The 17344-nt window shown below is 47.1% G+C and overlaps 2 protein-coding genes across 7 annotated transcripts in view; one reads left to right on the top strand and one right to left on the bottom strand.

Moving 5' to 3' along the window:
* bcl9l (bcl9 like) overlaps positions 1-10114 on the top strand; it is a 31863-nt gene extending 21749 nt beyond the window's left edge. For 2 of the 5 annotated variants that reach the window (XM_035525029.1, XM_035525030.1), the window contains exons 4-9: positions 954-1079; positions 4320-4497; positions 4749-4833; positions 5403-7788; positions 7985-8227; positions 8421-10114. In XM_035525029.1, the coding sequence (XP_035380922.1) occupies positions 954-1079; positions 4320-4497; positions 4749-4833; positions 5403-7788; positions 7985-8227; positions 8421-9619 (4217 nt within the window). In that variant the 3' untranslated portion in view covers positions 9620-10114. Of the gene's footprint in view, positions 1-345; positions 521-953; positions 1080-4319; positions 4498-4748; positions 4834-5402; positions 7789-7984; positions 8228-8420 lie in introns of all 5 variants that reach the window. The other 3 variants (XM_035525033.1, XM_035525032.1, XM_035525031.1) reach the window with 3 other exon arrangements.
* Positions 10115-10210: 96 nt separating this feature from the next.
* On the bottom strand, positions 10211-13091 carry LOC113584265 (C-X-C chemokine receptor type 5). 2 transcript variants are annotated; one of them, XM_027021068.2, is made up of 3 exons: positions 12703-13091; positions 12390-12493; positions 10211-11764 (listed from the first exon to the last, which is right to left on the bottom strand). In XM_027021068.2, exons 2-3 carry the CDS (start codon positions 12435-12437, stop codon positions 10673-10675), a joined length of 1140 nt encoding a protein of 379 aa, XP_026876869.2. In that variant the 5' UTR covers positions 12438-12493; positions 12703-13091; the 3' UTR covers positions 10211-10672. The 2 variants fall into 2 exon arrangements, with proteins under 2 accessions (XP_026876869.2, XP_026876868.2); XM_027021067.2 differs by having other exon boundaries at positions 12390-13091.
* Between the last annotated feature and the right edge of the window lie 4253 nt (positions 13092-17344).

Here is a 17344-nt window from a genome sequence, read left to right as displayed (position 1 = left end):
CTGATGTCTGCTGGGAACAAAAGAGGATGTAGAAAAGGTCAGCAGCTCTTTATCTCTGTTCACTGCACAGGCTAACGACACCACAGCTAACCTCTCCCTTTCTCTCTCTCTCTCTCTCTCTCCCTCTCTCTCTCTCTCTCTCTCTCTCTCTCTCTCTCTCACTCTTCTAATATTTTGTCTGGTATTCAAGGCTGTGAGAGATATAAAGCTGTTTTTTTTCTCCTCTTTCCACCGCTGTCCATGGCTCACATGCGGTCTGGAATGTAGCAAACATGTCCCACTCAGTTTTTGCCATAACTGCTTACATTTTATCTGACTAATATTTTCATTCCCTTCTTATTGAAGGCCATGCGCTACCCAGCTCTCCGCTAGGATGTAGCAGGAAATTGAAGATCTGAAGATCTGAATATCTGAATAGCTGGAGATCTGAATATCTGAATAGCTGGAGATCTGAAGGTCTGAGTAGCTGAATAGCTGAAGATCTGAAGATCTGAAGATCTTAATATCTGAATGGCTGAAGGTCTGAATATCTGAATGAACAAGCATGATTGCTACTGATTGTTCGGGACAGGTCTAGTAGGTTAGGTCAGGGCTTGTGATGTATTCACTCTCTCTCTCTCTCTCTCTCACACACACACACACACACACACACATACACACACACACACACACACACGTATCATCATGGTGGGCAGTTCTTACCTTACTTGTGCGAAAATGCTGTGTGGAGTGTGTTGAGGTGGATTCGGGGCCGGTGTGTCTGTCACGGTGTTCAGCATGCACACCCCAGCCACACAGGTCTGCACGACTGGTCTGCACGACTGTGGGTGCACGACTGCACCGCACTGCCAGGTGGGCTCCGTCAGATGTAGCACGCAAGTGTTGCATCTCTGCCTTTGTGTATCTGTGAGTTTGCGTTTGTTGAGTTTGTGTTGTTTTCTGCTGGTGGCCAGTAGAGGGCGTGGTGCGCAGCAAGCGGCGTTGTGTGCTGGAGAAGAAGCAGCCCTACAGTGGAGACGAGTGGTGCTCGGGGGCTGAGAGCGAGGAAGACGAGGAGAAACCCCCCACCAACACACATAGTAAGTTCTTACACACACAGACACACACACACACACAAACATTACATGCTCCTCCAAAAAAACATTCTATTCACTAACACGTGTCTTGTGAGTTGTGAGTCTCGGAACTAGATTATTGACGAAAACTACACAGACAGATGTTTGGTTGCAACTGTTTTGTGAGTGTGCGACCAGGCGGAGGTTGTGGTTAAGAGCGCCTACTTAAGGATGTTCACGTTATTTAGGTTTTCCCCCAGGGACCAGGTCCTCCTATACTGAGCCAGTGGTGATGGAATGTGCCAACCTCACTCTGTGACCTCAGAGTTTTTGTCCCGAAGCCTTTAGCTGCTGGTTGCAGATTGTGGTCTTGCCGCGTCCCCGCCCTCCTGAGCTAAGCTTGCCGATTCTTCACTGTCGGTCACTGCTGTTTGCGAACAACAGTTCCATTTCCATCTTGTCACGCTGCCTGTGGTTATTTGATTGGCTGGACGCAGACGAGCAGCGCTCCTCGGGCACAGGCTCTCCTTGGTGTCATGCCTGGAGACGTGTCTGTCCAGGTCCCGTCATCTGGGCCGCGAAACCATCCCGCAGTTCACAAACCTTCCCGTCTGTTTCCTTGTAGCAACTTTGAAGGTAAAAGCAAACACTCTCTTATCTTCCTGTCCCTTAGCAACGAGCAGGCTGGAACTCCACGTGGAGTACAGCACAAACACTTTTGTCTAGAAGATTCCCGAAAAGCAGATAGTTGCTGGTTTTTGTTCAGTTATGCGCCCTATTTCTGCTGTAACCAACGTAGCTCTGCCAAGGCCAAGCTCAAGACGTCTGGCCGTTATCATAACGTCTTCTATTTCTGCACCTTCTGTTTCAAATATCTTCACCAACTGGCACGCCCCTGTAGCTCACCACAGCGAGCTGATTGGTCCGGCTAAAAACGGGTCGCTCTTGGTTTTACGCCTGACTGGATCTGGGGAGGCGAGGGAAACTCTGGGACTGAGGGACCTGGGTTTCATTCAGAAATCAAAATCCGCTCATTACGATCCTGACAGTTGTTGTGTGGATTGGATTTGAATAAATAAGTAAACAAGCACAACAGCTCTCAGAGGCCAGAGGAAAAGGCACATGAATGTCCCGTCCAGAACACCATCCAGTGCACCGTCCAGTATACCGTCCCAATCATTGTCCTGTTCACTGTGCTGTTCCCCACCCACTTACTGTTAAGTTCCCCTTTCTGCGTATTGTTCTGGTCACCAATCTGTTCAATCCTAGTCACTATCCTGTTCGTAATCCCAATCACTATCCTTTTCACTATCCTTTTCATCTCATTCACTTCCCCAGCAGTAATTCCAGAGTGCTACTCTTCTAGACACAACACTGATGTCATCTTAAGTGCTAAATGCAGGTGTGCTGACCAGGTGGTGACCAAAATCTTGTTGGAACAACCATGCCTAATGCATGATATCACATGATATCAGAGAACCGTGTGTGTGTGTGTGTAGGGAGGACTAATGGCTTTCTGTTTTTGCACACCTTCCCAGTTATATCTTGAGATCATATACGGGTGTGAGTTCGCCCCATTTTCCTACTTTCCTAAAACTTTCCACCCAGGTTTCATATCTCAAGCGAACTTGCTAAATTGTTTTATTTATATGCCTCCCTCTAATTCATTACATTGTTGCCAGCCCCACTACAGCTCTGCTCGCTAAGAGAGTCCGGACCCTGGGCTCTAGCAGGTTGCTCATGCCTGAGGACGCGCACCAAGCGTACAGGGCATGAGACTGAGAGCTGGGAGTCGTCTGCTGCCTCTGCCGTAGGAGCCTTTCTTTTCCCGGAGTCACCAATGCCAGATTTCCAGGAACTCATCTCAGCTGGGAATGCATTCCTACGGTGCACTTTGGTGCAGAAGCGGATTGTGGCCCAGTCTACATAAAACTGTCTGCCTTGGCCCCGACTGTAGATACATCAGTGAGAATGTATGCTTGCACCTGTGTTCGTGCGCACTCTCGTTAAGATGTCAAAAGACGTCATTAAGATGTCACAAATCTGAGACGGTCCAGCTGGTGACGTAGCGGATGGTGTAAGCTCGGTGGCTGGGGAGGTCCGGCTGTCTGTCGGTGGGTGTTGCTGGTATAGGGACATGTAGCTGGATAAATGTTAGCGTGTTAGCGAGTTCTTTGGCATATCCGCAGTGTTTATAGTGTTGCTGCTTTTGTTGGCAAGCCCGTGCAAATATTCCACTGCCATTTACATCATCATTAATCGCCAAATTGTGCTTTTTAGCACATTTTTCTTATTCTCCCAGAATTGCTTTACTTGCATTTGTTTTGTATGAGCTGAAATCCTCGTTAGCAGTTAGTTCTCCTTTAAGAGCCCGTGACAGTGGGATAAAACTACAGAGGTGCAACACACACACACACACACACACACACACACACACACACACACGTATCATCATTTACTACTCTCAATCAATCCTGTCACTGCAGTAAGAATGCGCTGTGATTCACCTCCCCGTGTCATTTTGAAAAGTGGCTGATATTGAAGAGAAATGGAGGTGCTTTTTGTAGCATACTAGCTACATTTCTTTACGTGACCCCTCGTTTAGGTCATCTCTGACCCCTTGTTTTTCATAAATGCTCAGTGGCCTTGAAATACAAAGGCTGCTTTTCATGAACCACTCTATTTTGTATCTCTGCAGGCATCATTTCAAGACACAAAAGCCAAACTAACAGGCGATGGTCATGTGACCAAAGCCTCCCTGGAATGATTCTGTGGTATTTAGCACCACCTAGTGGCTGCATTTCTCCCTTCTAAATGGCTATAGCGTGAACAATTCCATTTTCAGGCATAATGTATAATATATAGTGTGATGTAGTGTGTGTGCCTGTGCATGCGCGGGTGTGTGTGTGTGTGTGTGTGTGTGTGTGTGTCTCAAAGCCAGGTCAGGAAATGTTGGAACTGACTGCAGTGGCTTTCAATCAGAGCTGGTTGCAGTTCCTGAATTGCACCATATCTCCATGATTTCTGCCCGCAAACTCTTGGGGCTTTTGAGATAATTAATGCACTAGGTCTATAACAAATTATTTTAGTACACAAATGTTTATTTTTCCAAATGATCATCCACTCTGGGAAGAAAAAAAACAACAACAACAAAGAAAAAGCACCATTTTCATCTAAATGTCATGTGATTTCATCAAGAATAAAACAGTGACAGTGTACCCCATCTCCCCCCACTCTGTCTCTCTCTGTCTGTCTCACTCTAAGGAGAACGTGTGATGCCATGCCCTGGGCAGTCCCTCTCTGGTCTGTCTGTGGTGGGCTCAGTCAGTGAGCAGGGTGGGCCGGCTTTAGGGTGCGGTCGAGGTCCCGGGCTGCGTGCTGACCTGTCCTCTCACCCTTCACAGCAAGTAGTGTACGTCTTCACCACCAGCCTAGCGAACAGGTGAGGCTCTACACATACCTGGCTTTTGTATGTTGAAGATTGTTCTTTGGTGCAGAGATTTTGGGTGTTGTTGAGGGGAAGCTTTCGAACCGGAACTGGAAATATATACAGATGTGTCACAGACCATTGTGTGTGCTTGTGTGTGGGTGCATGTGTTTTTGTATGTGTGCATTTGGGTTGTATGTGCATCTGTTTGCGTGTGTGGGTGGTGTGTGTGTGTGTGTGTGTGTGTGTGTGTGTGTGTGTCGCAGTGCTGCTGAAGCAGTTGTACATGGCCATGCGGACTCTATCCTCCTGTTTCACCAGCAAAATGTCCCCCGCACCAAACTGGACCAGGTGTGTGTACACACACACAAATATGCACACACACATTTATTTCAACACACATGAACACAGACACTCATACACACACAATAACACATGCATACACACACGCATACACAGAGACATGCAAACAGTCGGAGCTGCGGTTATGCGCATTTTCTGCATCACGTTCTCATCCACAAGAGGTTTCTCCATGCATTAGTGTATAGATTGGCGGAAAGCTTGTTTGAATAAAGATAAATGGCTTTGATTGTACCCCTAAAAGAGGAAGGAAGGAAAGTGGGTGTGTGATGAAATCTATGTGTGCAGGTGTTGGTTAGCGTGGGAGGCCACTTTTAAATGTCTATTTAAATCCGTTCACTTTGTTCCCGTTTCTGATGGTAAGAATTTCAGTGGGAATAATGCATCGCATCAAGATTAAAATAAACTCGGACACATTTTAAGTTTTATTTTTCTAGAAACTTTCTCTTTTTCTGAAGTTCAAGTGCCATAGGAATGTTTAAGGCTGTAAGGTTTATTTTGCTAAATACTACTGAGGTTCATCTTTGCACATTTCTCTTTCTTTTGTTCTCTCTTCACAGTGTACTGGAGTTGGGAAGCTTCCCAGCCTATCAGAGCACCTCAACTCAGGCAGCACTCCTCCCATCAGCACGCCCAAATCCCAGAGCGCCACGCCTCGGCCTGCCTCCGTGGGCGGCGTTGTTGGGGGGCACCTGGCTGGCGGAGGCACTCCCTCTTCCACTGGACACCCAGAAGGCGAGCCTCCCCAGGCTCACACCAGCGGTACCCCCAGCCACAGTAACAGCGGGGCGGTTCATCCTGGGGGGCCAGGCCCCCAGCCAGTGGGTGGCTCAGGCTCCGTGGTAGTAGACGGGCCCGGCACGATAAACCACCCTGGCGCAGGCGTCTCTCCCACCGCTAGCCCTTCTGTGTTGTCAGCGCACCTGCAGGGTGAACACGGCCAGCAGGGGGCACAGGGGCCTGCCGACGGCCTGTCTAAGGAGCAGCTGGAGCACCGCGAACGTTCACTGCAGACGCTCCGGGACATAGAGAGGCTGCTCCTCCGCAGCGGGGCGGGAGGTACCCATGGAGACACGGGGGGCCCCAACAACGGCGCCAACGTCAGCAACAACAACAACGGCGACGGGGGCCGAGGCCTGGAAGACGCGGAAGACGGCGGGGGGAACACTGGCAACACCAGCAGCCTGCAGCCCGGAATGCCCCCTATGGACGGACTGAAGAAGTACGAGGAGCCCCTGCAGTCAATCATTTCCCAAACACAGAACCTCGGTGGGCCAGGAATGGAGGACGCCCTGATGGTGCCACACCACATCCTACCCTCTCACCACCACCTCCCGTCACCCTCCGGGATGGACGCAGGGCCCATGCTGACCCAGGAGGGGCTCACCCCGGAGCAGATGGCCTGGAGAAAGCTGCAAGAGGAGTACTACCAGGAGAAACGGCGGCAGCAGGAGATTAACCCCCACGCACACCCCCAGCACTTCCGGATAATGTCCGAGATGGGCATGGCGGGCGGGCCGCACCTCGTGATGCGGGGCCCGCCTCCTCCGTATCACAGCAAGCCTGGGGACCAGCAGTGGGGCCCGGGACCCATGATGGGTGGGAATATGAGGATGATGGACATGCACCAGGAGGGGCCACGGGGGCCCAGGTTTTTGGGGCAGATGCAGCGAGCGCACCCCGGTGGTGGCGGATACCCAGGAAGCCCTGGTGGAGTTTTACCCATGGAAGGGTTAGGGGCGCAAAGACCTCCCCGGCCAGGAATGGGCTGGCTGGACGACATGCCACCCAATATGGGCGGAGGAGGTTCGTTTCATGGGTGCTATCCTGCTGTGGGTCCTGGCGGGCCCCCACAGCACATGCAGGGGGATCTGGATCGGCCCCTAACAAGGGAGGAAATGTTCCGCATCATGGAGAAACGCCAGCTCCAGGGGCTCCGTAGACTGGAGCTGGAGCAGCTGTCCAGGCAGCAGGCTGGACTGGGAGGACCCAGGATGATGGATAATCCTGGTGGGCCAGGCTTCCCTAACCCTAGCATGGGAGGAGGTCCCCCCTCTCGAGGTGACCCAATGGACTTTCCCAGTTCTCGGGCCATGATGGGCTCTCCCATTGGCGGAGCGGGCGGGGCTGGCTCTCTAATGAGAGACATAGTCGATTCGTCTCTGGGGGGGAACTTGAATATGAATGTCGGCATGAATCTGTCCCTGCAGCAGCAGCAGTTGCTGGCCCAAAAGCTTAGAGGAGGGCCTGGGGTGGACATGCTAAGCCCAGAGGACATCTCCCGCATCAGGGCTGCACAGAATGGCCGCATTGGTGCCCACAAAGGAATAGTCTCAGGCCCAGACGGAGCCCTTCAGTTCCCCAATCAGGGCCCCTACCCAGGAGGGCAGGGGGACGGACCCTACCTCCAGCAGTCAGGCCCGGAGATGTTTGGGCCTGACCAGCCAGGTCCTCCCCAGATCAGCGGCACGTCAAGGCTCAGCCACCTGCCCATGGACGCCGGCCCAAGGGGGGCAGACCTCGGTCCGCGCCATCCGGCCGACCTCTCCATCAGCGTCAACCCGATGGGCTCCCCAGCCATGCCCCCGCCCCACCAGCTCAAGTCTCCCTCCCTTAGTCAGGAGCCCTCTCCCCTCATGCCCTCTCCCTCTGCACCGGGCCTGAAGTCTCCCACGCAGCTGCAGTCCTCCGGACCACCACACCCTACTCTGCCAGCAGCCTCTGGGGCAGGAACACCCTCCACGACCTCCATGAAGTCCCCCCAGGTCATGGGCTCGTCTCTGGGGCTCCGATCCCCGTCCGGCTCCCCCGGACACCTCAAATCTCCAGCCATGCCTGTGGCCTCTCCAGGTTGGACTGCCTCACCCAAGACCGCTCTGCCCAGCCCTGGCGTGCCGCCCAGCAGTAAAGGAGTGGGCAACGGAGGGAGCAGTTCCACTGAGACAGGTAAAGAACGTTTACGGCAAAACGATACTGTAATAATCCTTACACAAAACAAGCCATTAAAATATGTGTTGGGTTTTTTTTAATTCCTTTTGAATATTTTTGGGGGTTCTGTGTTACTGAATACTATCTATAGGTTATGCTGAAGTTTATTTTGCAAGATGCACAAGTGCACCTCAGCATCTGTTTTCTGCTTCAGGTATGTCCCTGCCACCCAGGAGTTCCACCTCAACTCCCAGCAGTCAGCCTCCCAGCATGCCTTTCACCTCGTCCCCAGACGCGCCCCCATCCCAGAATCCTCTGTCCCTCATCATGTCTCAGATGTCCAAGTACGCGATGCCCACCTCCACCCCGCTCTATCACGATGCCATCAAGACAATTGCCACGTCTGATGATGAGATGGCACCAGATCGGCCTCTCCTTCCTGGAGCCAGCATGCCAGGTGCACAACTGCTTTTAGTGATTCTTCATTTAGATTTTTCGTCTGCTTATTCACTTCCACTCTTTATCAAAACCTTTTGTCAACAGCAGTTTTTGCATGACCGTAGATGAGTCGAACCACAGCCATACTTCACCTAGCCACCTTAACGTAAACCTGCTGAATGTAATTCATGTTCTGGTTTATTTTGTAACAGGAAACATGGTAAACCACCAGACCACACATATGCTTCTGTCCTCCCAGGGCTCCATGGGCCCTCCAAGCAGCCCTCAGAGTCCAATGGGAATGGTCCTCCAGGGAGCTCAGCAGTTATCCCATGATCCCTCTGGGCCACTACTGCCCTCGCCTAACCCTATGGGTATGCCAGCGATGATGGGAGGTGGAGGGGGCCCTCCAGATGGTATAGGCCACTGCAACGTGTCACCCATGCACCCTCCAAACCAAATGGGTGGGTTCTCCCGCATGCAGGGGCCTCTGCACTCCCCGATCGGGGGAATGGGGCAACAGTACCCCCCGCCTCCGGATGACGTCCTTCCCCCCCAGCAGATGCACCTTCTCAGTAAGGGCATGCCCCACCAGCGGCCCCCTCACCCTCCAGACGCTTTTCCCTCCATGCCCATGGGCGAAGGGCCAGACCTGAGCGAGGTCATCAGGCCCACGCACACGGGCATCCCGGAGTTCGACCTGTCCCGCATCATCCCGTCCGACAAGCCCAGCAGCACGCTGCAGTACTTCCCCAAAAGCGAGGCCATGTCTCAGGCCCCGCAGGCCGGCCACCCGGGCCCGCCGCCCCAGCAGACCCCTTCCACCCAGCTTCTGAAACAGCTCTCCTCCTCCGGACCCCCACACAGCGCCGCGCCCTCCTCCAACCCACACATCGCCAACCTGCAGAACATGATGGCCGAGCAACAGATCCCCCTGCACCCGCCGCACTGCGGGCTGCGCCCGGGCATGGTCATGGCCCAGGCCGGCTCCAGGGTCATGGGCTCAGCCGGCGGGATGGGGCCAGGCCCCATATGCCACCCGGGACACCTGCTGGGTAGGACAGGTATGCCTCAGCAACAGCAGACACACCCTCATCAACAACAGCAGGTCATGATGGCGGGCGGCCTCCTCCCGCACCAGGGCCATCCGCCGCCAGGCATGATGTCGCCACAGCAACACCCACACAACCTGATGACCCAGCAGAACCTCATGATGATGCAGGCGAAGCAGAGGGGCATGGGCATTCCCGCTGATCACTTTGGCCAGCAGGGGCCGCTCTTGTCCCCTCAGGGGCCCATGATGGTCCCTCCACACCCACAGTCGGTGATGATGGGGCCCCAGGGAATCAGACAGAGAGGCATGTCTCTGGATAGTCCCCTGGGCTATGGACCTGGAAGTATGCCCTTCTGAACATCTTTCTCTATAATTCTGTAAAAAAAAAAACCAACAACTTTTTTTTCTTTTCTTATGGGTTACTTCCAGTTATAACATGTTTTTATGGACGTTTATTGATTGTGGCAATCAAGATGCTAATATTATTGTTATTAGTAATAATCTCTTAATTCTGAGATAGACAATGGGATAAAAGGCTAAATATAGGGAAGTCATTACAATTAAGCAACAAATTATGAAGCCATTTTTTAAAATGTCTGTAAAATATGTATATTTCACAGGTCAACGTGTTTGTTGTATGTAAAGGAGGTAACGGAAAAAGACCTCAATTTCTAATTCCATTTTCTCGGGCTACCAAACTGTTGTGCAACGGAATATATAAATATATATAAATATAAAATCTCTATCTAGTTGCTGTATATAAGATGCGATTTGTGCTTGTTTGCAACTGTTCTGTATAACTGTGTTTAATAGAAGTCTAAAAACAAATAATAAGAAAAAAGTCTGTTCAAACACGTTGTCGTGGTTTTCAAACATGTCATGGTTTTGCTTGGTGACGGCAAAGTGTGGGGATGTAAATTGGAAGAAAAAAGAGGCGAGACGCAGTCAGGCAGAGAATACGATCAGTTTAATTTTACAGATCTCTCATTTGGTTATTCTGCATCAAACATTAGTGAGCATGAGCCCAGAATTCAGTGTGAAGTGTTTTAAAGCTGTTACCAGATAAGCGCAGGCTAAAAGAGTCCCAAAGCACAGTTCACTCGCTGCATAGCCAAGGCTGCAAGCTGGAAGCTCTCCCTTCGTACAGACACCTGACGCAGACGCTGGGGGATTTCAGGTTAGGGTGAGCAGAAAGCAGCAGAGACAGGTGTGTTAGATGAGGGTTGAAGCTAAACTTCAGAGGAAGGTTAGGCATTGTTGATCACCACTGCGGTATAAACACGGAGAGAAACAAGTTCAGATTTGTATGAGGAATCGATAATCTTCTCATGATTCAGTGATCAGCCAGAGACTCTCAGTCTTAGAGACTCCGACTCTTCCTCCAGAATCCCTCCTTCCTGGATGGTGTTCTCATATGTACTGGTTGGTGGTGGTGGTGCTGGTGGTAGCTGCATCAGAGACCGACACCCTCCTCCGACCTCCAACTCGTAGCAGCGGGCCACAGGCAGACCCCAAGCCCCATTTGGCCAAAAGCTGCAGAAGGTCGCTGCGGAAACGCACCCCTACGAAGGCGTACAGGATGGGGTTGAGGCAGGAGTGCATGTAACCCAAACTCTCTGTGAGCACGAGGCTCTGAGCCAGCGCACGGCGAGCCTCGCAGCTCTCCTCGGTCAGAATGTTCAGCTGCACCAGGCTGTGAACCAGGAGGGCCAAGTTGTACGGAAGCCAGCACAAGCAGAAGACCCCGGTCACCAGCATGGCCAGGCGAATGGCGCTCTGCTTCTGGAGACTCTGCTGGCTGCGCCGGAGGGTGATCACCACGGCGATGTAGCAGTAACTCATGACGACCAGGGGCAGGAAGAAGCACAGCAGGTGGGTGAGGAAGCGGCTGGCGATGGTCCAGTTGAAAGCGTGGATGTGGTGGTTGTGGAAGTGGCACTGCAGCTGCGACGACCCATGGTCCGTAGACACCACGGAGAGGAAGACGATGTTGGGCATGCCCACGACGAGACTGAAGAGCCAGAGCAGGCCGCAGGTGAGGTGCACGACCCGTGGCTGCCGGCTCCCGAGGCTGGAGATGGCATGCACGACGGCGAGGTAGCGGTCGAAGCCGATGCACGCCAGTAGCAGGCTCCCGCACACCAGGTTCAGGCGGTTCAGCAGCCCCATGACTTTACACAGGAAGTCACCGAAAACCCAGCTCCCCAGCACCTGGGTGATGGCGAACGGTAAGCCGAGGAGCAGGAGCAGATCGGCCACGGCTAGGTGCAGCAGGTAGATCTCGGTGATGCGCAGGCAAGCGTGTCTCTGTAACAGGACGGTGAGGAGCAAGCCATTCCCCACTATGCCCAACAGAAACACGATGCTGTAGATCAGAGGCTGCACCACAGTGTGGTACACATGTAGCGTGTCGTCTCTCTCTTCACATGTATAACTTCCCAGCACTGGGCTCTCTGAGGCATTCTCATACTCAGGAAAGTAGTTGTTATTATAAGCAGGTAACTGATTAGGGAACACACACACACACACATATTTAAGATATCAACTTTGATAATTTTTTTTGAATTTGTGATATTTTTTTTTTTTTTTTACTGTCTACACTCATGTACATGATTTAACCCTTTATCACGATTGCTTATTTATGGTGTCCAAAAGACTATAGAGTCTCATGAAGTCTGCCACCTGTGCTGGTGGAAACTATCAGTAAGGGCATTTCCTGTCAGTTACATATGAAAACAAGTAGTGAAAGTGTATTGGAAAATTGCTGCAAAACATTTTATATATTAATTTTAAGATTCATTTTCAAATATAAACATCCAGTTTAATTGAACTAACAGTTAATACTTGCATAACAATATTACTCTACACATTCACTTACAGATATTAAATATTAACAATTCCTGTAAAGCTTATTTCAACATCAATGCACTGAATTTGTTCATTGTCGTGTAGTGCTACACAGTAATTCACCAAGTGTTTATAATCTAGAAGGAATACAACAACAAATATGAACTGGATGGTAAGATAAGCAATGTGGTAATATCAGAAGGAGTTAAACCAGATAGTGTACGGTCATTATCTAATTGATTTCTCCCACAAAAAATCAATTTTCAGCAATTTCACTCACCTCCAGGATGATCCGATCCACTATATCATTCATCTCGTCATTGATCATTAATCAATCTGTTATTTTCCAAGTGTGACTTTTTCTTTTTCAAGTAGAGTAAGAACCTATAAGAACAAAAGGCCAATCAGCCGTGCTTCCAGGAAGTACGTTCCAGCTGTTGGATTTCTCTTGTTTTTTTAAATTCACACCCACATACAATTTCAGAATTTATTTTCCGTTTCGACAAATCTACTTGCTGAATAACATTTCAGACAGATCAAACAACTAGGATTTGAAGGATCATACTTATAATAACAATCTCATATCTACTAACACAAAGATGAATGGACGCTGTTAGACATTATCCATTATCCATTTTGACAATCACAAAGAGAAAGCAGTAACGGGCTTCTGATGTTTTAATGAGTTGCTGTCCATCCGCTTTGCATGTTTGTGAACATTTCTGGCAGTATAGTTTCAACAAATTCAGAAATGCACAAAAAAGGATAAAAAGAAACAAAACAACAACAGCAACAACAAAACAGCTCTTGCAATGCACAATGTCAGTGTTCCTACAGACATTATAAGGTGATTGTCTTAAAATGATAATAAAACTACAAGTAATAATGCGCAGGCAATTAGATCATATTGTATACATGCAAATCACTGAAAAATAATAGATTTTCAATGTATTATAAAGAGTGTTATATGTATACATCATTTAATTATGTATGTAATTTTTACTTTATTGTATTCCAACATACATCCATTCCATATATACATCCCTATTTTTTTCCATATTTTTCAATAATTCTATATACTCTTGTGATCTTTATCTCATTGTTATGCATTACAAATATGCGTGCCTGTGTGTATGTGCGTGCGTGCGTGCGTGCATGCGTGTGTGTGTGTGTGTGTGTGTGTGTGTGTGTGTGTGTGTGTGCGTTGTTCTGTTAGAGGAGCTAGTCTCTGCTTTAGGTTCCTGTCAAAGTTAAATGACACTGAGACCCTATGACTCAAAGTGTTCACCTAAACACAGAAGATCTATAACCATGACCATTGCTAATATGATGATAGTTTAAAGAATGGAATTCACACGATGGTTTGTGTGTTGCTAAAGGGTATAATTATGTTAATAATACTGGACAACAAATTTTTACAAAAGGCATGCTTCTGAGATAAAATTAGCCAATAATTTATAATTTGTCTAATCTCTAAAGTTTGATTGGATGAGGTCTTATTTCCTCATTTGAGATTGAGGTTTTTCTTCATGCAAGATCTCAATCTCTTATTATGTACTTCTAGTGGTTAGCCATAACGGAAATGACAATATTTCCTCTAGCTCTGTTACAGAAAATATCAGAATGCAAACTGGTCAAGCCTAAATTCACTTCTATGATGTTGGCTAGGGCCTAAAAAGCAAATTACCCATGACAAGTTGAAAACTAAGATAATAATAATAATAATAATAATAATAATAATAATAATAATAATAATAATAATGATGTAATTAATTCAGAAGTGAAAGCCTGTGAAATTGTACAGGTGCTTCTGTAACAGCTGGCACTTTCATATAGACTGCATTAGTGAACCTGCAGTCTTTAAGCAGTAGACCTGTTTAGGAGCTAACTTAAACCCTCACAGACTCTAGCACACATATTTTATCCTACTGGTCCGTAGTAAACAACTCCCATACAGACCATGTTCTACTAGTTCAGAATTCCACTAGATGCAGCTCTGAAGGTTTCTATCTCTTCATTGCCTGTGGGGACTACTGTGCATTAAAATAAGTCAAATTGAAATTGCTTCAGTTACATTACTACACTAAATCCTATGTGTTTACTTACCTCACAAATATATTAATATATTATATGCATGTGTGTAGTATATTGCTTATGTGCAGTGTACATGTGTAGACTGTGTTGATATGCCCAACACGTTTTAAAATACACTACATTACAATTTTTTTCTTCTTGTTCCTGGCTACTAGGTTTGTGGTTTTAATTCACTGCACCTAAAATGTATAGAAAAATGGCTATTGTTCCCCATAAACTTTGCTTTTGTGGTTAGGACAATGTTGCTTTGATGTTTTGAAGTTATCTATTTTCCACATTTGCAATACATTCAATGCTGAGTAGACTTCTAGTATCTTCGGAAAATGAGAACTCTCGAAAAGTTTATAGAACTGTCCAGTACTTTCTAGAACTTTCTAGAAGTGTCAGGGACTGTAGTAGTATACACAGCAGTATAAGTCTGGTGCCATTTCAGTTTATGTTACAGCTGAGTAAGTGGACAGTGGACACACGGCTACATTTAATTTAGATGGAATCAAGGGGTTGCATGCATCTGGCAGACGTCTTTGGCCAATTTAGCAAGACAACAGTGAAAAAGTATTCCATTAAGGAGCATCCGCAAAGATGTGCAAGGAATACAACACATACTCTGCATGCCCGCTGGGGATTGGGACAAACTGTGGGCACTTCATTAGATGTGTGAACACTGCAAGAAAACTCTTGAAGGCTGGTACAGAAGAAACGAGAACTGTGAGGTTTACTATAACGAAGAATTTGGCAGGAACCGACTGACCACTCAAGCAATTGCTACTACTACATGATGGACCCTTCCAAAGGTCAAACTGGCAAGAATGCACCATAGATGGGTAGTAGTGCGCTACAATTATTCAGTTACATTTACTTAAGTAGCTTTTTGAACATTTTGAACTTTTTGTACTTTTAAGAGTTGTTAAAACAACAAGGAGGGTACTTTTTACTCTTACTTATGAACGTTGGCAAAATGTCAAAAATGTACTTTTACTCCGTTATATCCGTCAACATTCCTTACGTTACATTTTAAAATAATTTTTACATTTTGCACGTTTCGCCTCAACCTGTCCAGTGTGGGAGGATAGTGAAATCCATCAAGATGATCACTGAGTGTCACCTCTTTACTTCACTGTTACACAACTAGACAGTAGACTGACAGACATAATGTTCAACGAACAGACGTATTTATGATTACACTTGTGAAAAGTAGCTCACAATGCACACTTTTCTTTAAGGCTCACATATCTGTGTGCGAAATCTCATAATGTGCATTATTGATATGAAAGTAAAGTGTGGGCAATGTCACAATATCAGTGATATTCTAATAAAACATGTCTGGCTAGCTCCGTAGCTATAAACTACAAGCAGCAGAAACATAAATGCAGCAGCTGAACTGAACTCAAGGTTATAAAATTACATTTTGTCATTGACTTTATATATTGATATTTCTTTCGACTACATAGAGGCGCAGTTGTAAGCTAGACAACGTAGGATATTTAACCTAGCTAGCCAGCCGGTCTGACAAATCTGTTGCCTAATTGCAATGTAAATATAACTAAATATAAAATGTGACCTTCGGCAAGAGCTCGGAATATTCCCACAGATTGTACTAATCACAAAATGATCATCAAATACAATGTGATGCTTGTGACTTACGTTATATGCACGTGAAATATTCCCTTTAACGTAACACAAGATCTAGAGCAAAGAAAAACAGCTGTTTATTAAGTATTTTTGAACGCTGAATCCAAATATGTTTTCAAAATTTCTCTATCAGCCATAAGTTTTGTTACATTATATTTACATCTACACATGTGCCATCTCACATACGTGATCTTACAAAGTGCTTTTAGCTGTCTACTTAGGACAACCCATTATACTCACATATCGTTATGTAGGCTATAGCAAGCCTGTGAAAATCGGTAACAAAAGTTGAGTCCATTAATGTCGACAGACTGTTACTGGACAATGAAGAGAGATATTCAAGAGTGTGCATATTTCAGGTGTAATAACAGCATTATTTATGAATAAGTAATATAAACCTATTCTAAAATTCACTTAAAAACATGCCTGAGAGAAACATCTTTTAAAAGATTTTAACTTAAAAAAGAAGTATGAAGACCACATATGTGGGATAAACATATATCTATATATTTTGTTGGCCGGTGTTATTTAATGAGTTCCAGCGAAGTTGCTTGCTACTTGGTAGTGTTTTTAACAGATACTTTCTTACTTTTACTTAAGTAATAATTTAAATGACTATTTCTACTCCTAATTATTATTTTAAAGTAACAGTACTTTTACTTGAGTAGAGTTTTTGGCTACTCTACCCACCTCTGCCTGTCAGGTATCCAGACATTCCTTCACTGATCACCCCAGTACTAGGTACCTATTCCTCCTGAGCGAGATCGGCCAACTTCAGCAGAGGGCGGCAAGTCAAACAACAAGGAAGACATTGCCGATCCAGATGACAACTTCACAGATATAGCTGAGGAGAGGAAGTCATGCTTCCCTGACCAAAAAGACCTCAATGATCTGATCAGAGACCTTGATCTCATCAAGTCCAATGATGAGTTTCTGGCATCTAGGCTCAGGCAGTGGAACTTGTTACATGAAAGTGTGCAAGTCAAAAATCAGAGGAAGCATCACCAAGCTTTCTCCAACTTCTTCAGGCACCAAGATGAACTCTGGTCCTGCAACAATGTGGGTGGTCTAATCAAGGCTATAGGAATCACCTGTAACCCGGACAAGTGGCGCCTATTCATAGACAGTTCATCCGGGAGCCTCAAAGCCATTCTGCTTCATAATGGGAACAAGTTCCCATCTCTCCCTCTGGCTTACTCTGTGCACCTCAAAGAGGAGTACGCCAGTGTTGCTACATACCTTGAGGTATAATGAGTATGTCTGGGAGGTTATCAGAGACTTTAAAATGGGGTTGTTCCTTATGGACCTCCAAGGCAGTTTTACATTTCCTTTATTTTTTTTTCTCTCAGTTGGGACACCGAGGCGCACTATTGGCGAAAGGACAGGCCACAGTGGTCTGAGTTCTCTGTGGGTAAGAACAACATAAAGTGCCAGCCACTGGTGGACACCCGCTAAGTGATGATGCCACCACTGCACAACAAGTGAGGCCTCATGAAACAATTTGTCATG

The sequence above is a fragment of the Electrophorus electricus genome, chromosome 4, assembly GCF_013358815.1.
Source record: "Electrophorus electricus isolate fEleEle1 chromosome 4, fEleEle1.pri, whole genome shotgun sequence".
In the NCBI taxonomy this organism is placed as follows: Eukaryota; Metazoa; Chordata; class Actinopteri; order Gymnotiformes; family Gymnotidae; genus Electrophorus; species Electrophorus electricus.
The sequence above is the reverse complement of the archived record's forward strand: the minus strand, read 5'-3'. Positions and strand labels throughout refer to the sequence as shown.

What these genes read in the sequence shown, in the direction of transcription:
- LOC113584265 (XM_027021067.2), bottom strand. Translation starts at nt 12,437, where the DNA reads ATGATCAATGACGAGATGAATGATATAGTGGATCGGATCATCCTGGAG. An exon ending in TGGATCGGATCATCCTGGAG is followed by an intron (nt 11,765 to 12,389) that starts GTGAGTGAAATT and finishes TTCCCTAATCAG; the next exon opens with TTACCTGCTTATAATAACAA.